General features: G+C 42.2%; 1 protein-coding gene across 9 annotated transcripts in view; it reads right to left on the minus strand.

Annotated features, from left to right (window-relative positions):
- LOC111601957 (uncharacterized protein CG43867) overlaps positions 1 to 17,336 on the minus strand; it is a 125,912-nt gene that overhangs the window by 83,254 nt on the left and 25,322 nt on the right. For 2 of the 9 annotated variants that reach the window (XM_023318830.2, XM_023318829.2), the window contains exon 1: positions 1,099 to 2,051. The exons of 6 other annotated variants lie outside the window; for them this stretch is intronic. In XM_023318830.2, the coding sequence (XP_023174598.2) occupies positions 1,099 to 1,872 (774 nt within the window). In that variant the 5' untranslated portion in view covers positions 1,873 to 2,051. Of the gene's footprint in view, positions 1 to 1,098; positions 2,053 to 17,336 lie in introns of those variants that run through there. One more of the 9 variants, XM_023318825.2, reaches the window with a different exon arrangement.

The following is a 17,336-nucleotide window of genomic DNA, read 5'->3' on the forward strand; positions in this document are numbered from 1 at the left end:
CACTCAACTTGCTCCATACTCAAGCTCACTGCAAACTCTAGCATACCCGCTGAGACTTCACTTTGCACTGGGTGCAACGAGTACATGTGGCATAGTTGGGCTCACATGCCACAAAGTATGCAACGGTTTCGTTTAGTTTCGCATCGTTTCGCGCTGCCGCACGTGGAGTTCATTATCGCTAATAAAATGCAAGCGGCCAAAAAGCCGTAACGGCACACACACACACACACACACACACACAGAAACAAGTGTACGTATACGTAATGCAAATAGGCACGCACATAAACGCAACCCGTTACGTCGCCTGCGCAACGTTGCCAGACCGGTCAGAGCCGACGGCAATGTTGCAGCCGACCATCTATGCATTAGGCATTCTTTCCGAGCGCATAACAAATTTAAATTGTTTGCATACCAAATATATATATTTAAAGAGAAACTGAAGGAGTGGCTTGAGCAGGGGGTGAATCTTGTCGCATATTATTTATGGGTCGGCTGTGCGCTTAAAAATGTTCAACACGTAAAAAGCGCTGCATATTTTTTTACTTTTGCCGGACTAGGCTCTAAATTTATGACTGCAGACAGACAGCCAGACAGGTCTAAAGAGACGAGACGTGGCAGAGAGCGCCCGTAGACCCAGCGCTGAGTGAAATGCGAGCAAGTTATTAGGCGAGGCGGATAGCCAGATGCAAAGAGAGCGGGAGATAGTGAGGGGCAGTCATCTAAGTTGCCATTGCAACGCTGCTTGGTTGCTATGGCATTGAACTCAAATGTAGCAAAGGTATTAGTAGGGTATTATGAGCATAAAATCATAAGAGCAAGGGAAAGGAAGCTTACATAATCATGGAACTAGGGTTTCGGCTCCATTTACAGGACAAAGTGAAGACCAAGCAAATCAGTTGGATAATCATCTAGAGCTTCAGCTTGTTGTCAAGTCTTCAATAACAAGTTAAAGTCAACTTCTAGCCAGCCATAAGAATTTTCATCACCTTCATCGACTGCTTTTTTAGTTGGAGTTCAATTAAAATTGAAAACTTTGAAACACGAATCATTTTAAAGTAATTTAAATGTGATTGATGTGGCAGGCACTACGCCTCTTACCTTGCGCAGCATGTCATCCAGAGAGTCGACATCGAGTCCGGCGTAGTTGTTGTTAAACTGACTGGAGCAGTTCGAGGAGGTGCTGGTGTAGCGCTTGCGCCGACCCAACGCGGGCGAGTTGACCAGCGAGCTGGGCCCACTGGAGCCCACGTAGCCCAGCTGGGCGGCAGCCATTAGCGGATAGAGCGAATGATGGGGCGGCAGATGCGGCACATGGCCCACGGTCATGTGATGATGCGTGGAGCCGGCTGCCGTTGTGCAGCAGACGGCCAGACAGCCGCCCGGTGGGGGCGAGGCACCCGAAAGCTGTTGCTGCTGCTGTTGTTGCTGTTGTTGCTGGTGTCGCACCGTAGCGAGTGGTGAGGGCGGCGCAGTATGGTGCAGCTGCAGCGAATGATGATGATGATGATGCGCATGCGAGTGCGTGCCGTGATGCAGATGATGATGCAGATACGCCTTGGCTGGCGAACTATTGCCCGAAGAGCTGTTCGAGGTGCCGGCCGTAACAGTGTCGGTTAGAATTGCATTTGCACTCGAAATGGAACCAGTTGCCGCCCCAGTGGCAACAACCGACGGTGACAGCTCAGTGTTCTGTGTGCCGCTTGTTGCATCGCTGGACGCTGGCTCGCCGTTCTGGTGGTGCATGTGCCGCGTATGGCCATGATGATGCTGCTGCTGCTGCTGCTGCTGTTGCTGTGGATGCTGTTGATGCTGATGGTGCTTCTCCGCAGCCGACGCATCCACCAGCATCAGCGTCGTGCCTGCAGCATCCATGTGTGGCTCCACTTTTGTGCAAGTTGTGTGTTGTCTTATGGAGAATTTTTTACGCTGCGACAGTTGTTTCTCTCCCTCTCTCTCACTGTCAACACTCTTGCTCGCTTTCCCTGCTCACAGCGTGCTTAGGACTGCATTTTTTATTTTTTTAATTTTTTGTTTTTATATTTTTTTTGTTTTTTTTTCTTCACTGCCTAAAAATTATGCAACAGCTATACTATATATATGTTTGTATGTATTTATGTATGTTGTTGCGTGTCAAGGCATTTGTTGCATACCTCACAGCCGCTAAAGGCTCCCAGCCCACCACATGCGCCTACCTCCAGCCTGTCTGGCGCAGCAAATTTATGTTGGCGCTGCGTTTTGTTTGCTTTTTAATTGCATGCCGCATCCTGCATACTGCATACTGCATGCTGCATGCTGCATGCCACTGTTGCGGCATACTTTTAGACGCCGCCCACATGATTAATGATTACCCAGGGAGTTCGATCCCGCTGCCCAGAGTGGTCTGTTGTTAACCACAAATGCGCTGCAGTAACTGAAACTGAAAACCGATTGTTGTCATTTGCCATTTGATGGGCGCAAATCGAAGCGACAAGCGCCATAAAGTAGACAGCAAATATAATAAATATGTTAAATATAAATAAATGCGCTGCGATTGCAATTGAAATTGCCAACCAATATTTCGAGCTGAGTGCATAATAAATAAATAAGCTCGTCGAATGATGCAAATTCAAAAAGAAATCCCATCAAAGCAGGCGCAAAAAATTAACAAATATTCACCAGATATCGTTGACAAGGCATGAGATACCCTATATATTTAACTCTTTACCATAACTGATTTTTGCCTATTTATGCAGCTCAACAACTGCCGAGCTACTACCTTTTGATATAGCAAAAGTTCATTTAGTCATATTTATACATATTTATATTATGGAACCTCAGCTCGGAGCTGAAGCAGCTATAACTTGTGAAATTCAATTTCACGCTGCCAGGTGAAAATGCCTAAAAGACTTTACTCCAAAGTCATTTCTATATTTTCATTTGCACTTGCAAAGCCTTTAAAGGACTCTTCTCGAAAATAATTTATGTGCACAAAAGACTTTTCTGCAACATTATTTTCATATATTTATATATCTCATAATATTTTTACTACATAATAATCTTAATTGAATATGAAATAGTGAAAAAGCTCTTCAGTTTCTTTGATTGTTATATATTTTATATAAACATATTTTGTTCTCCATTTAATACTCAGCCGCACTATTATTTTTATGAGCAAGCGGCATATATGACAACCATCGGGGCAATGTGGCAAGTTAAAAATGATATTTATATATATATATATATATATATATATATATATATATAGATGCCACATTTAATGCTCAGTCGCACTGCTATTTTTATGAGCACGGCTCTGCGTTTATATATTTATATATATATATTCCTACATATATCAGATATTTATGATTCAAATTGAATATGACATCAATCGGGACAAGGTGTCAAGTTCCAAATGAATTTACACTTTTTATCATACATATTTTAACTGTCAGTTAACGCTCGCATTTGAGAATTAAATATGCTGTCAAATGGCCAACACGTGTGATTCGCAATAATTAACTTTGATCTAATTACACCGCGCAGACAAAACAAATATCAGCAAAAAAGAGCATGAATTCATATATTCATATTAAATGTAAAGCAAAAATTTTAAAATTAACCACAAAAACGTAACAACAAATAAATGAATTTTAAAATGTTGCAGTCGACTGCATCGATATTTTATGATGAATGGGATGATGATGATATTTGAAAAGAGTGGGCGTAAGGAACAGTATCTTAGATGTTTTAAAACTAACAAATATAGTCAACTAAAGGCAGAATCCAAAGGTGTATAAAAATTACTTTGAGCGACTTGATGCCCGCCTGGTTAGGCGTCTACGTACAGCTGTCCACAAAGCTGCTAGTCACTGTACTAAAACTAGCAGCAGACCTAGACGCCATCAGCCTCAAGATCTACTGCAACGGATCTTGTCGATCAAATATTTAACTTTCTCTAACTCTTTGCTCCCCTAAGCCATGTATTCTGTGTTCTTCATCGACCTTTAAAATATATTCTTAATTTATTTCTGTTTAGATTAAGCTGTCTAAAAGATAGCAGAATATTAATATTTAAAAATTTGTTAAATAAAAAGCATGTGACTGTGGTTTGGCTCTAATTCCATATATATACATGTGTTGTTAAGGTACTAAATTTGATTGTACAGCTTCTACACTTAATAAAAATAAATAAAAAAATAAAATATATTTGCCTTATTTGCCAAGTCCAAAGGGGCTAAGGCATTTTGGAGTATATAAGTTCACAGATTATTTAATTCAAAGTTAAGTTTCTTGGTTCGATTCGTGTTTAGCAGGCAAATTAATACATATTTTATATAAAAGCCTAAGCTAAGTTGCGCATTAATCATAAAGTTCTATAAACTTGTTTTGAAAAAAGTGTTGCCTACTTTGCAGCGCAAATGCTAGACATCATGCAAAATGTGTGCAAATTATTGTCATTGTTGCTGTTGCTGTTACTGTTTACCAGGCAGCCACACGCTTGGCTCGCTTGACCCAACTGGAAGGGTGCTGCTGTTAGACGACGCGCTTGCATTTTTACAACAAACAGCAATCAATTCTGAAGCATAAATAACTCAATTTCCAGCATTAGCTGGTGCTGCTGCTGTCGCTGGTGCTGCTGCTGCTGCTGCTGCTACTGATGCCTGGCATCAATAAATTAGCAAAGGTTTGCAGCTGCTATCTGACTTTAGCCAGAGCGTCAGGAGTTACGAGCTAAGTCGCTGCGGCGCCAGAAGCCAATTAGTGGGATGCATATTCGCACAGCGTTTATGTATGGCTCTGATTTAAAAATGAAAAAACCTGTGAAGCCAGGGACAGGGAGAGCGAGAGATAGAATGCTTTGCAGCAGCTAGTATATCAAGATCTAATTTCAAGTTGCAGCAGAGCAAGAGTCGAGTAATTCGACACACGAACAGCGGCAGCTGCAAGAGGAGCAGCAGACAGTGTAGGACACCAAAGTGCCAGGCGACATGTTTGGCAGGCGGCAGGACATTTCGCTCCGTTGCAAATATGTGTGCGTGTGTGTCTGAGAGTTGAAGTTTTGTATCGTTCATTTAACAATGTGTGCCACAATGCACGATGATGATACACAGACGGAAACGAGGCGTGCTGCGAGTGGGTGGCACATAGAAAAAGCTATGTGTTTAGCATGAGAGTGTGTGTGTGTGTGTATGTGTGTGTGTGGGGCAGACATTGGCCGTTTGCTGTTCTTGTAAGGACAAGCCGTTTTGGAATCTATATGGCCAGGCCATAATTCACTAGAGATAATATACATATGTCTGCCTGGCTGACTCTCTGGCTAGCTGGCTGGCAGGCGCCTTCTAACCCGCATGCAGGGGCCAGGCACAGGGCAGCGTCATGCAATTGCCTTGTATGCACACGCACAACAACAACACACACATGCATGCATTTGACACGTTGGCTGACTTGCAACTTAAAGCGGCAACCCAAACCCAAGCTGCAGCAGCGCACACAAAACAACTTTTTCTACATTTATTAAAAAGCGAACCGAAAAAAAAACCTGTTTAAGCTAATTTTTTTGTTGTGCTATTTTTGCATTTGAAATTCTCATCAAATATTTATGGTCGCCGCACACGCACACACACACACAGCTACACGCATTTTCTTTTGACAGCAAAATTCATCAAATATGCTCGTGTATTTGCTTGTCTGCGCCAAAAATTATGCTACAAAAAAAAAAACAAACAAACAAACGAATAAAGAAGGAAAAAAATACTAAAAACATTAACTTTGAGTTGCCGCTCACTAAATACCCTAGCAAGATTATATATATGATCTACGTATTCTAAGCTTATATTCTAAATTAATATTCTTCTTGAGAGATCAAAGCATCTTGTTGTTTATGACTGACTGTGAGAAAACGTTAAAGAAATTGTCTAAAAGCAACGAAAAATATTTAATTTTATGTTTATAAAAAAATATATTCGATATTAAGCACTTTTTATATTATACAATCAAAGTTCTCACTGAAAATTAAGAGAGAGAGTTATAAAGCTGGATCTGAAAGTCTGTCAAATAAAATTAATTTATAGACTCTTAAGTCAACTCTCTCCCTCTCTCTCTCTCTCCCTCTCTTTCTTTATCTTTCGAGCAAATCACACTTAAAACTGCAAGAACTTTTCAACAATCCATTAATATTTCTCTCTGCTAGGTAAATTATATAGCTTTGTGATCCATCAAACTCAATCATGTAAAACAAAAACAAAATAAAGTTTATATTTGATATAGCTCTCGATACAGCTCTCGCCCTCTGTCTATGTCTAAAATATATATATTTATTTTATATAAAAAAAATGTTATCACAACAGATTTCGTAAACAGCATTAAAATGCCCGCCACATGACTGCAAAACAAAATAAATAAGAAATGAAAAACAAACAAAAATCACTCGAAAAAATAAATTATATATATATAACCTGCTGGCTGGCAATACTTTCATATACAATTTCACACATATACACAAATACATATATATACATCATTATTATTATATATTATCTAGCATGCCGCTATAAAAATGGCGCCAGAGCGTCTGCCATTGCGTTGGCCTTGGCAACAGCACGGACTCAGCTCGTCGTCGCATTATGAATCTGAGCTCTGAGCTCTGAGTCCAAAGCCCTGTGAGTGTGCAACAATTGCTTAAGCACATACAGCAAAATATTTTTAATTCATACATTAATATATATATTTATTTTTTAATTAGTTCAGCTTTTTACCAAAAGACACACGCACACACACTTGAAAAAAAATATGGTTTGGCAATTGTTGTCGCTTTTCACTTTTTCGCGCACATCACGCAAAATGTCGCTGCTGCCGTTGGAATTTGTTCTCTCTTTTTATTTTTATTTATTTATTTATTTTGGTTTTTTTTTTGTGTTTTTGTTTTTCTTTTTTTTTATTCTTTTGGTCCAAATTCGACAAGTTGCGTCGAAAGTTCGTCGAGCGCCGTAGAAAAATGGCGAGCGAGGCCGTGTGAGAAGCACACGCGTTACGCGCTACACAGCCAAACACAAACTGATTGCCGTTTGCCGTGCCATGGTTGTGATTTACCGACAACCGACAACCGACAACCGACAACCGACACAACCGACAACCGACACAACCGACAACCAACACAACCGACAAGCGTCCCAGTCAGTGCCGGAGTCAGTAGCACAACAAGGAAACGACGGCACGAGCTAAGCGACACACACACACACACACATGCGCACACAGCACAGCTGTCTTGCCTGGATGTCTCTGTGTGTGTGGTGAGAGCGAAATTTCCCACTTTCGTCTGGGATAAGCAAAATACAGGCTTTGCGCATAATACGAAAAGGTTTTCGGGAATTGAGCACGCATGCCAAGGAAACAGCTGCTCCGAGTACCAAAATCAATATGCAATATTAAATTATTCATCTCGTTTCCTTAGTGGCAAACAACTATTGATTTGCAATAAATATTTGACATGAAAACATTTATTGGCACACATTGGCTTTGGCAGCACTAGAATTGTTTGGTTTTTTGTTAAGATTTTTCACTTCATTTTTGCGTTAAAAATTGCATTTCTCTGCATAAAATTAAAAATATTATGAAGCAGAAAATTAAGCTTTAAGCGCATGAAATATCTTAACAAGGCTTAAAGCGTAAAAGAACTTCACAAACATTTTCTTAAAACTTTCTAAAAAAAAATTGAAGTGTTTAGTTGGCTTCGATTGTTAATTGTTAATTTATTACATCAACTCCATTGAAAAGTTGTGTTATCTACTGCCTGCCCAATCAGCTAGATTAATCCAAGTTTGGCCACGTGTCAGAAGCGAATTCCAGGCGATATTGAAGTCGAGAACTGCTAGAGAAGTGCAGCTAAAGCGCTGCGATTTCCCACTTTTCTATAGAGGGATATATGAGCAGGCAGCAGCAGGACATTTTTCTTTTGCCTTTCGCTATGGTGAGCTGAGCAGCGTCGGCTGTGTGTTTAGTTTCTCTGAGCTGGTGTGAGTTGTGTCGTGCGTGTGTGTGTGTGTGTGTAGCATACTTTCGTGCGCTGATTGTGTGCGTATTAAAGACCAAGTTAGTTAGCCTTAAAGAGGCAACGCAACGCAACGGCCGCATTTGTTTGGCCGCCTGCGAATTTTAATGACTTCGACTGCTAGTTGCGACCTGTGGCAAAGCAAGTTTGCATTTGAATTTTAAATGATGACAATGTTGGTGTTGACGACGCCGGTGAGGGTGAGGGGGCTCAAATGAAAGGCTGTTGGCAAATGGCATGGCACAAACGATGACAACATGTCCGTACGCAGCTGAGTGGCAGAAACCCTATTGATTTTTGGCCTCGACCTTTAGGAGTAAAATTTGATGTTTTGGGGGAGCCGCAGTCAATTAGCGTGCGATGTGCAAATGGTGGACTTAAGTTCTGACAGCAACGCATCAGCATGCGGCGACCATTTTAATTGTGGACTCCACAGATTGCCATGGCCCAAATCCGCACCTGCTGCCACACACACACACAGACAGAGCACAGCAGCTGTCAACAGACTGGCATTAGATGTATTCCATGTGTTTGCATGTCACAGCGCCTGGCAGGTGGCCTTTGCTCAAATTGAATGCTAAATTGTATTCGCATGCCGGTTTCCCTTTTATTCCAGCTGCCGTTTTTGGGGCACTCCGGCAACGCTGCACGACGCCAACTTGTTGAGCAATTAAGCCAAAAGCAGCCAAAGAGCCAAAAAGCCCCAACTGCCAACTCGATGAATTTATGTAAGCTCCAAATGAATAGAAATACACATAAGGTAGGTGTGTGTGGGTGTGTGAGTGGTGCACCCAGTGGGACACAAACAGGCGCTTAACTTGAACAAAGCATTTGACAAACGTTTTTTCATCTCGAATGCAGAAAAATACTTTAAAAATGGCGCATATGAATAATGTATGAAAAAATCTATATAAAATCCCAACTGATTCCACTTAAAGCCCTTTAAAAATGCTTAAATAGAAATTATAAAAAAGACTTAAGAATTAACGTATTTAAAAGATTTCTTAGAGTTTTAATTGCAAATATTTGTTAATTTAAAAAAATCAGATCAAATCAGAAGAATGCAAATGATTTCCCTCAAAAGTTAAACTTTTCAAGTTCAGCTAAAGGCCAAACGCTGATCTGAAAGCGAAGCTTTGTAAACTCAGAATTGTATAACTTGTTGTTGTTATGCAAATGAAAACAAAAGGCAGAACTTGACTTAAATGTGTTATTAATTTTATTTCATTTCTATGCACCTGTAAAATATATAAAATATTTTATTATAGACTCCTTTCCGCATAAAGACTTCTTTCACAGAAAGCATAATTAAATATAATAATAATAAAATGCGTCTGATGCGTTCAGTTGCGCCCTAACTACAGCTGTGCTTTTTAATTTATTTTATTTTATTTATTTAAATTTGTATTGAAGCATGTACAGCAAAGCTATATAGCTCTATCTTTATATTATTAAATAAAATTTTTTGATTAATTTATAAATAAATTATAATTTAATTATAAATAAATAGAGTTGTGGATATAACAAGTGATATTCATAGATACTACTAGATACATAGAAAAGAAAAGCATAAAAAGTAGAAATATATAATGAATATATAAATATAAAGAAGAAAGATATAATGCTTTCCTTTCTTTATACTTTTCTCTGCTTATTGTTAGAGTCTAGTATCAATGGATATCCCTTGCCATACACACATCTCTATTTATTTATCAACCAGAAATATATAGATATTTATATGGGCTTTTAACTAGATATTAAATATTTGTTGATTGATTTCTACATATTATATATTAATTATATCCTTTTTTTCGATGCTTTCTTCTCTTAACCTTTTAGTCTCTTTATTCTTAACTAAGTCTACTTTTTTAAATTTTTTTTTTTTTTTTTTTTTAGGCAATATATTTATTTCTTTATTTTGTTGCAGCTTATTGTCTTAGACTCTATAGCGCATTTAGCTCTAAACCTTAACTAATGGGAGGGCAGATATGCCAATTATTCTGCACTTGTAGCTACTATCTTAATTAGTTCTAATATTGTCTAGAGGATGCAATCTCTTCAGTCTTCGCCTATTGTTGTTTATAGCCAGGTTGCTTGCGAGATGGTTAGGATGCGCTGCAAGTCTGTCCGCGTATCTTGAACTGTGTCGCCCAATGAGTTCAGCAACTGTGGGAATTGCTAAATCCCTATGTAAGACTGAGTTTCTTACAAACCAGCTGGCTCCAGTCCATCTGCGTAGTGCTTTATTCTGCAGGGTCTGAATTTTGTTCCTTGTAGTCTTCGCCGAGGAGCCCCATAGAGAGATACCATATACGAAGGTTGGGACAACTATTGCCTTGTAGATGGCGGCCTTGCTGCTGTAAGACAACTTGCTTGAAGCTCTCAGCATCCAGTCGAGGGTTTTTAGCTTGCTTTTGCATTTTGAGGTTACTTGACTTATGTGCGCTTTAAAAGTCAGCCTTCTGTCAAGAGTGATACCAAGGTACTTTACTTTTGAGGCTTTGGGAATAGTGGGCCCCAATGCAACGCTTGGGCAATCTCCTCTTCTAGTGGCGAAGGTAGTATGTACAGACTTTTGTGCATTAATGGTGATACACCACCGTTTTGCCCAGCGTCCGAAAGAGTCCAGATATTTTTGTAGTGAGTCTGAAGCTTCTTGCGCAGATACGTGACGTGATAAGATGGCGGTGTCATCTGCATAGGTCGCTATGAGTACTGCATCTGTACTTCCTATATTTGGCTCGGGAGTTGGCATATCTCCTGTGAATAAAGTATAAAGTGTTGGGCCTAGAACACTACCCTGTGGTACTCCAGCCATAATTGGTCTAGTCAAGGATACTGTTTGCCCCCTTGACACTTGGAAGGTTCTTCCAATAAGGTATGAGGATAGCAACGCGAAAAATGGGGCTGGAAGGGTGGTCCTCACTTTCTGCAGCAGTCCCAGGTGCCAAACTCGATCAAACGCCTGTTTGATGTCTAAAAAGACGGCAGAGCAGTACATCTTTTCTTCAAAGGCTCCAAGGATATGGTGCACAACTCTGTGAACCTGTTCCGGTGTTCCATGCTGTCTCCTGAAGCCAAACTGATGGTTTGGAATGGCCTCCTGGCGTCCCAGATGTGTCAGTACTCGTTCCAGAAATATTCTTTCGAATATTTTGGAGAGTACTGGCAACAGGCTAATTGGTCTGTACGACTCAATTTCTCCCACGGGTTTGCCAGGCTTAGGAATCATCACAATCACGGCGCGCTTCCAGCAGGCTGGAAAGTGCCGGATGCGGAGCATGGCGTTGTACACCATAGTTATGTAGTCTATGGTGGAGTCAGGCAGTGCTCTAAGGACTCTGCCGTTTATTAGATCATATCCAGGGGATTTTTTTGCCTTCACTCTTCTGATGTGTTCAAGAACCTCTTCTTTTGTACATCCAGTTATCTGGTCTTCAGCTGGGAGGGGCGAGAGAACGATGTCTTCTGTTGCTTCGATTTCTGAGGCCTCTGCGGTAATCACCGGCGTGAATTGGTCTTGAAGGTGGTTTGCAAAAGCCTCAGCTTGAGCTTCGTCTCCAATGTGCCAGGAACCAGAAATGCTCCGAATGGGATGACGTCGTATTGGCTGCCGTTTGAGCTTTCTTGTAAATTTCCATAATTGAAACTCTGCGTCAGTGGGCGATTCAGCTCGTACCAGCGCATCGCTGATACACCTCTTTTGAAGCAGGGCGAGAGCAGCTTTAAGATGCCTCGTGGCTTCGTTGTACATGGATTTGGCATCAGGCGTGCGTAATCTTAACCAGCGTCTCCTGGCCCATCTTTTGTGTATTAGTAGGTGTTGGGCCTCCAAGGTGAGGGGGATGTTGTACGGAGACTGTTGTCTTGTTTGGCAAGATGGTGGGGCGGCTTGGTGCGCAGCTTTGACTATTTCTTCCTGCAGTTTGTTTGCTGCGTAGTCCACGTCTTCAGGAGTGTTAAGTTCCATTTCTATGTGCAAAGAGTAATGGAGCTCGCGCCTAAAGACTCCTAAATCTGATCCTGCTGGCAGTAGTTGTTTCCTAATGGGCAAGGGCTGTGGCTGCGCGTGGATTGTGACTATTAGTGGCAGGTGGTCAGAGGATAGGTCCAAGGATTCTTCAATGGTCAATTGCCGGTCACAGATGCCTTTGTAGACAGCGAAGTCGATTGCCGAGGGCCTGTGTCCATTAATTGGGTAACGGGTGGGGGCTCCAGTCGCCAATATGCTGAATTGTAAGTTTTGAATCGCCTCAAATATGACTTCTCCGCGACGATTCGCACTATTGCTTCCCCAAAATGGGTGCCATCCATTCCAGTCGCCGCCGATGAGGGTCTTATTCAACCTTTGGCCTAGAACCTGTTCCATGTGATGATCACACAGACCAGTGTTTGGCGGAAGATAAATTGACGCAACTTCGATCGCTCCAATAGACGTAGGCAGGGTGATGGCTGAGACCTGCATTGTTGCGTTGCAAATTGGCAGTAAAGGTGTATGCGGTATTGTTGCTCGTATGAGGATTGAGGATCCACCAAAGCAGTTTGCTCCTTCACCATGAGCCTGATAGTGTTCGTATCCGAAAATTTGTGTAGTGGGGCACTCATGAGTTTCTGTTATTAACATTATATCTATGTTTTCTTGTGAGAGAAACGCAGCCAGTTCCTGAGTCTTGTTTCTCAGGCCATTGGCGTTCCAGATACCCACACGTAAAGCCATTATTTGTAGGCAAGCTTGGTTATGATGGCCATTAAACTGTTTAGCATGGTTGCTTGTTGGGATTGTACTTCTCGCATCGCTTTGAGCTCGGCATTAATTGCGTCAAACTGACGTTGTTGTTGCTGAAGCATTTCAGTGAACAAAGTGTCACTTGTGGTATTCTTATTTGACGGTCCACCTCTAGCGGCCTGTGCGTAAGAAACACCACTAATAGGCGTTGCAAAGCTCGTGGCTTGGGTAATGCTCCGGGGCCTTGTAATTTCGGAAGCAGTACTCGGACCCGTAGACGGTGTTTGTGTGGGACTCCTTTTTTGTGCTGGGGATTGCAATTTGCGCAACCGCTTGTATACTTGGCAGCCCTTATAGTTGGCTGGGTGCTGTAACTCACAGTGCACACAAGTTGGTGCCTGGTCCTTTTCGCGGGTGCAGTCTTTGGATGCGTGTTTCCCGGCGCAACGCACACATCTGGGAGCTTTGTGGCAGTAGCGTTGTGTGTGTCCAAATTCTTGACAGCGATGGCATTGTGTCAGGTCGTTGTATCTTCTTGGCAGTTCCACTGTGCAGCGTTGCCTGCAGACAACTCGAATGTCCAAAATTTCTTTGTTGTTGGGGGCCTGAGCCACGTCAACAAAAAATATATTTAGCGGTGTTTTGTCCATACGGCTCAGTGGGTTGTGCACATTTGTAATTGTGTGGCCTTTGGTTTCCAATTCCTTTTTAATTAGTGTTGTATCAGTGCTGGAGTGAAGCCCTTTGAACACGACTCTATATGGTTTGTCCTCCTTAAGCTGGTAGCAGTGGAACTCCAATTCCAGCTTAGTAAAGTGGTCTATAACTCTGCGATAGTCCTCACTGCATTGGGTTAATACACCTATGTTATTCTTCTTTGGCTTAATTACGTATGATTTAGCATCAATTACTTTATCTATTATCTGTTGAAGTAGGGCCACAGACTTGATGTTTGGACACCATATGGGGGGCGGACGAGGTTTCGGAGTAGTTTGCTGGTCGGTCAATACTGGGGCTTCTGGAGCTACAGGTGATTCGCTGTAGTCTTCATCTTCTTCTACGAGCAGTGAAAATCGATTTTCTGATATTAATGCTGCATTGCTGGTGCTTGGTTCGTCGAAGATGAGCCTTTTCTTGATGGTTTTTGGTGAATTTGGCTGTTTACGTTTCGTGTTTTTGTTGTTAGTGATGCCTTGCACGGAGGCGATATCTATTTTTGAGTTTATTGGCATGATGGAGGCTTGCCTATTTGCCATCACAACGTTAAGCTGGGCTTGCATTTCTGCATTTACCTTTACAGCTGTAGCGAGGTTATTGACATTAGATGTCATCGCGGATTGTGCTTTTGAGTGCAGGCGCACTCGCGCCAAGCGACGAAATTTCGTAAATTGCAATTAAAGCAATTGAGTTACGCGGAAGCAAGCGATAAGAAAACGCTGCGTGTGCGGTTTTTGTTGCTGTTGCGTTGAAGAATGCACCGCAAAGTTCTATTTTTAGAACTCTGCAGCAGTAGAGCTTAAGCGAAGGCTGTTCGAATTCACGTCTTTACAGGTCGAACGACTGATCGCGATTGTGTTTTTAAATTTTATTATTAATTTAGTCTACTATCTATGAATATCCCTTGCCGTATCCACATCTCTATAGTTATATAGCTTCATTTACTTTTCAACCACATCGTTTCATTCACCTTTAGTCGCCTGTTATGCTATACGAGCATCTGTTATGGCTATTGTTAGCACTTGTTTAACTGGAGCACTGGCGACAACTGGCTAATATCCTTTTTAATCCCGTGCCCATAAATATATATGGCAGTGCCTGGCGTAACATTGAAACTACCTACACAAGTGCCGCATGCCCCTGCCGAGAGCAGAGCTCTACGGCCATATAGCTACAGCTAGTGTGTGGTCATAAGTATTATTGGTGTTTGCTGTTTGCTTCTTGTAGTTGTTGCTGCTGTTGTGTTGCCTTTTCACATAGTTTTTCATAAATTTGAGACGACTCTGGGAGTTGAACCGAACTGCGCTATGGCAATGGCGCAGTGTTTCACATTGTCGTCGGGCAATCCGCTTAATATCATTTTTCGGCATTAGTTTGAGTGTTGCTTTCGCTGCTGCTGCTTTAGTCAGACCGCCGATCCTGGCAAATTGCAGCTGACATACGGCCCATGGCCAAGGGTGTACATCTTGTGAGTGTGTGTGTGTGTGTGTAAGTCGTGTGTATTTCGCTGTAACACGTAACAACATAAACGGCTTAAATACGCAGCCAAAAGCCGCTTAACACACAACTTTAGTGCGGTTTGTGTGCGAAGTTTGGCGAGCGGAGAGCCGAATGGGCGGTGACAAGACGTAGGTTGCCTTAATTGCAGGCACAAGTCCGTAGCTCGTTCATAATCATGTTTTATGCTTCGACCGCACCAAAATAGGCAACGGCGGCAGAACAAGAAAAAGGACATTTCCTAGCGACCACTTTGCCCGTTTGCTCTCACATATTTATTAGCTTTTTTACATTTTATTTTTCCATTTCGTTTTGCGACCGCCCCCTCCACTTGCAAAGTGAAAAGCATACATGCAACATATTTAAGACATGCGCCTAAAAGCTTACAGCAAACGAATTAACAGCGCACAGTGGGCATCAACGCAACTCTAAAGTGTTCAAAAAAACACTTGAGATAGTATAAGCCAGATAATGATTGATATCGAAGATCGTGTAGGTGATACTACATTATATATCTATAAAGCCTTACTCGTAAGCTGTGCCTATCTCTGACGATCTAAGCTAAGTTAGCTGTTTAACAGTTCCACTGCCGTCGCTGCTTTTTCCGTCTGTAATTTTCCGCCAGTTCTGCCCCCTCTGCCACTCCTTTTGGCCAATCGCTTCAGCTGCTGCTGCCCCACATTCAAATGCTGTCGCCAGCAGCAAGGCAAGCGCATAAGTCAAGCATGGCCAACACGCCCCCTGCCAGAGGGGACAGCTCGGCCCCAAATCAACTCACTTTCAGTTGAGCTCAAAAGAAAGCTGGACAAAAAACAGAAATATAAAATAACAGCAGATAAAAAGGACAGCAACAACAACAACAACAACAACAACACAAAGAAATATATTTTTGCCTTGAAATATTTATTTGAATCTAATACCCTGTAGCTAGCAGGTGTAGCTGCTGAAGGGCTTGACTAAAAGAGTTTGAGTTTAAATTTGAAGTTAAGCAAATTTTGTTCCTTGTGCATAGATAGGGTATTTGGCAGGTGTGCCGCTCAAGACAGGGTATTTGTCAGCTGTGTTATCTAGTTTAATATGCCGTGATGACAGGGCATTAGCCAATAGACTTTTCTGACTTTCTTAGTTTGCACTTTTGGTATTGGCGACTTGATACAGTTAGGGTATACGCCAGTCGAGCATTCACAATTGCTACATTCGTCTTTTGTTCTTATTGTTATGACATTTTTGCTGTTCTGCTTATTTCCTATTGTTTACTGTGTGCTAAATTCGTACCGCTTCAGCGGGATTTCAATTCATTTACAAAAATAAAAAGTAAAACTTGTAATAATTCACGGTATTTCGAGTTGCACTATTCAAATGTGTGGGCGTGGCCAGGATTATGGGCTGAATGAAACAAAGGAGCTGCTCAGAGTTAGTTTTGAGTGCTGCTTGTGCCCGAGCGCAGTGCTCGAGCAACAGCAATGGGCGCGCAATATGCGACTACAGCGGGCCAGGCCATGCGCGTCATGTGGGGCATGGCCATGGGGGGCGGGTGGTTAGTCGCTTGGCGGCATTCTGTATGAGGCATTGTCACGCATAATTAAAATTAAATGCGCTTTTGGGAATAATTCAAATGAATAAACGAGCGTGGCCAACATGTGTGCGCTGCATACACAAAATGAGTTGTCCTTGTCGCTGGCACATGGCTGTGGCAGAGAGCGCGCCACGCCCCTCGGGCGTACGCGTCGCCCGCCTGGTGTCCGAAGCATGCGGGCCTTAGACACAAAACTTTACAACTTTTTGTCTTGTCGTGTGGGCGTGGCGCAAAAAGACATTGCTTCATTTATTATGCGACTGATGGCCATTAATTTTGCAGGCCGCAGTCGCTTGGCAGTTAGTTGCCTTCGAATGTTGTCGCCTGCCTGGCCAACTTGCCAGACAGCCGACGCCGAAAAGTAGGCAGCACATGTTGCTCCACACACACACACACACGCGCGCACACATGTGTCTGTGCATATTTGAAAGTTGTCATAAACAGAAACCTAGCAGAAGAATCTACAACGACGACCCACAACGAAAATCGGGCATGAGAATATGCCAGGCCAACAGGAAAACAGAGACAGAGACAGAGGCAGCGAGAGCGGGAGAGAGGGCATTGCTTAACCCATTGACGCACAAAAGTATGCAATGCATTTCGGCTACCAATTAATTATACGCAAAATGCCATACGCAGCTCCGCCTGGTCTAATTGCTCAAATAGTTGAGCAAATTTTGGTCCATTTGACAGGCTCGATGCGCAATTTATGCCCAGACACGCAGCTGCCGACAATTTTTAATTAAACATGCCGCCCCGACAAGTGTCCCCAGATTCACGACGATTTTGATGCA

This window comes from Drosophila hydei, unplaced genomic scaffold (genome assembly GCF_003285905.1).
Source record: "Drosophila hydei strain 15085-1641.00,03,60 unplaced genomic scaffold, DhydRS2 tig00000211-arrow-pilon, whole genome shotgun sequence".
Lineage (NCBI taxonomy): Eukaryota > Metazoa > Arthropoda > Insecta > Diptera > Drosophilidae > Drosophila > Drosophila hydei.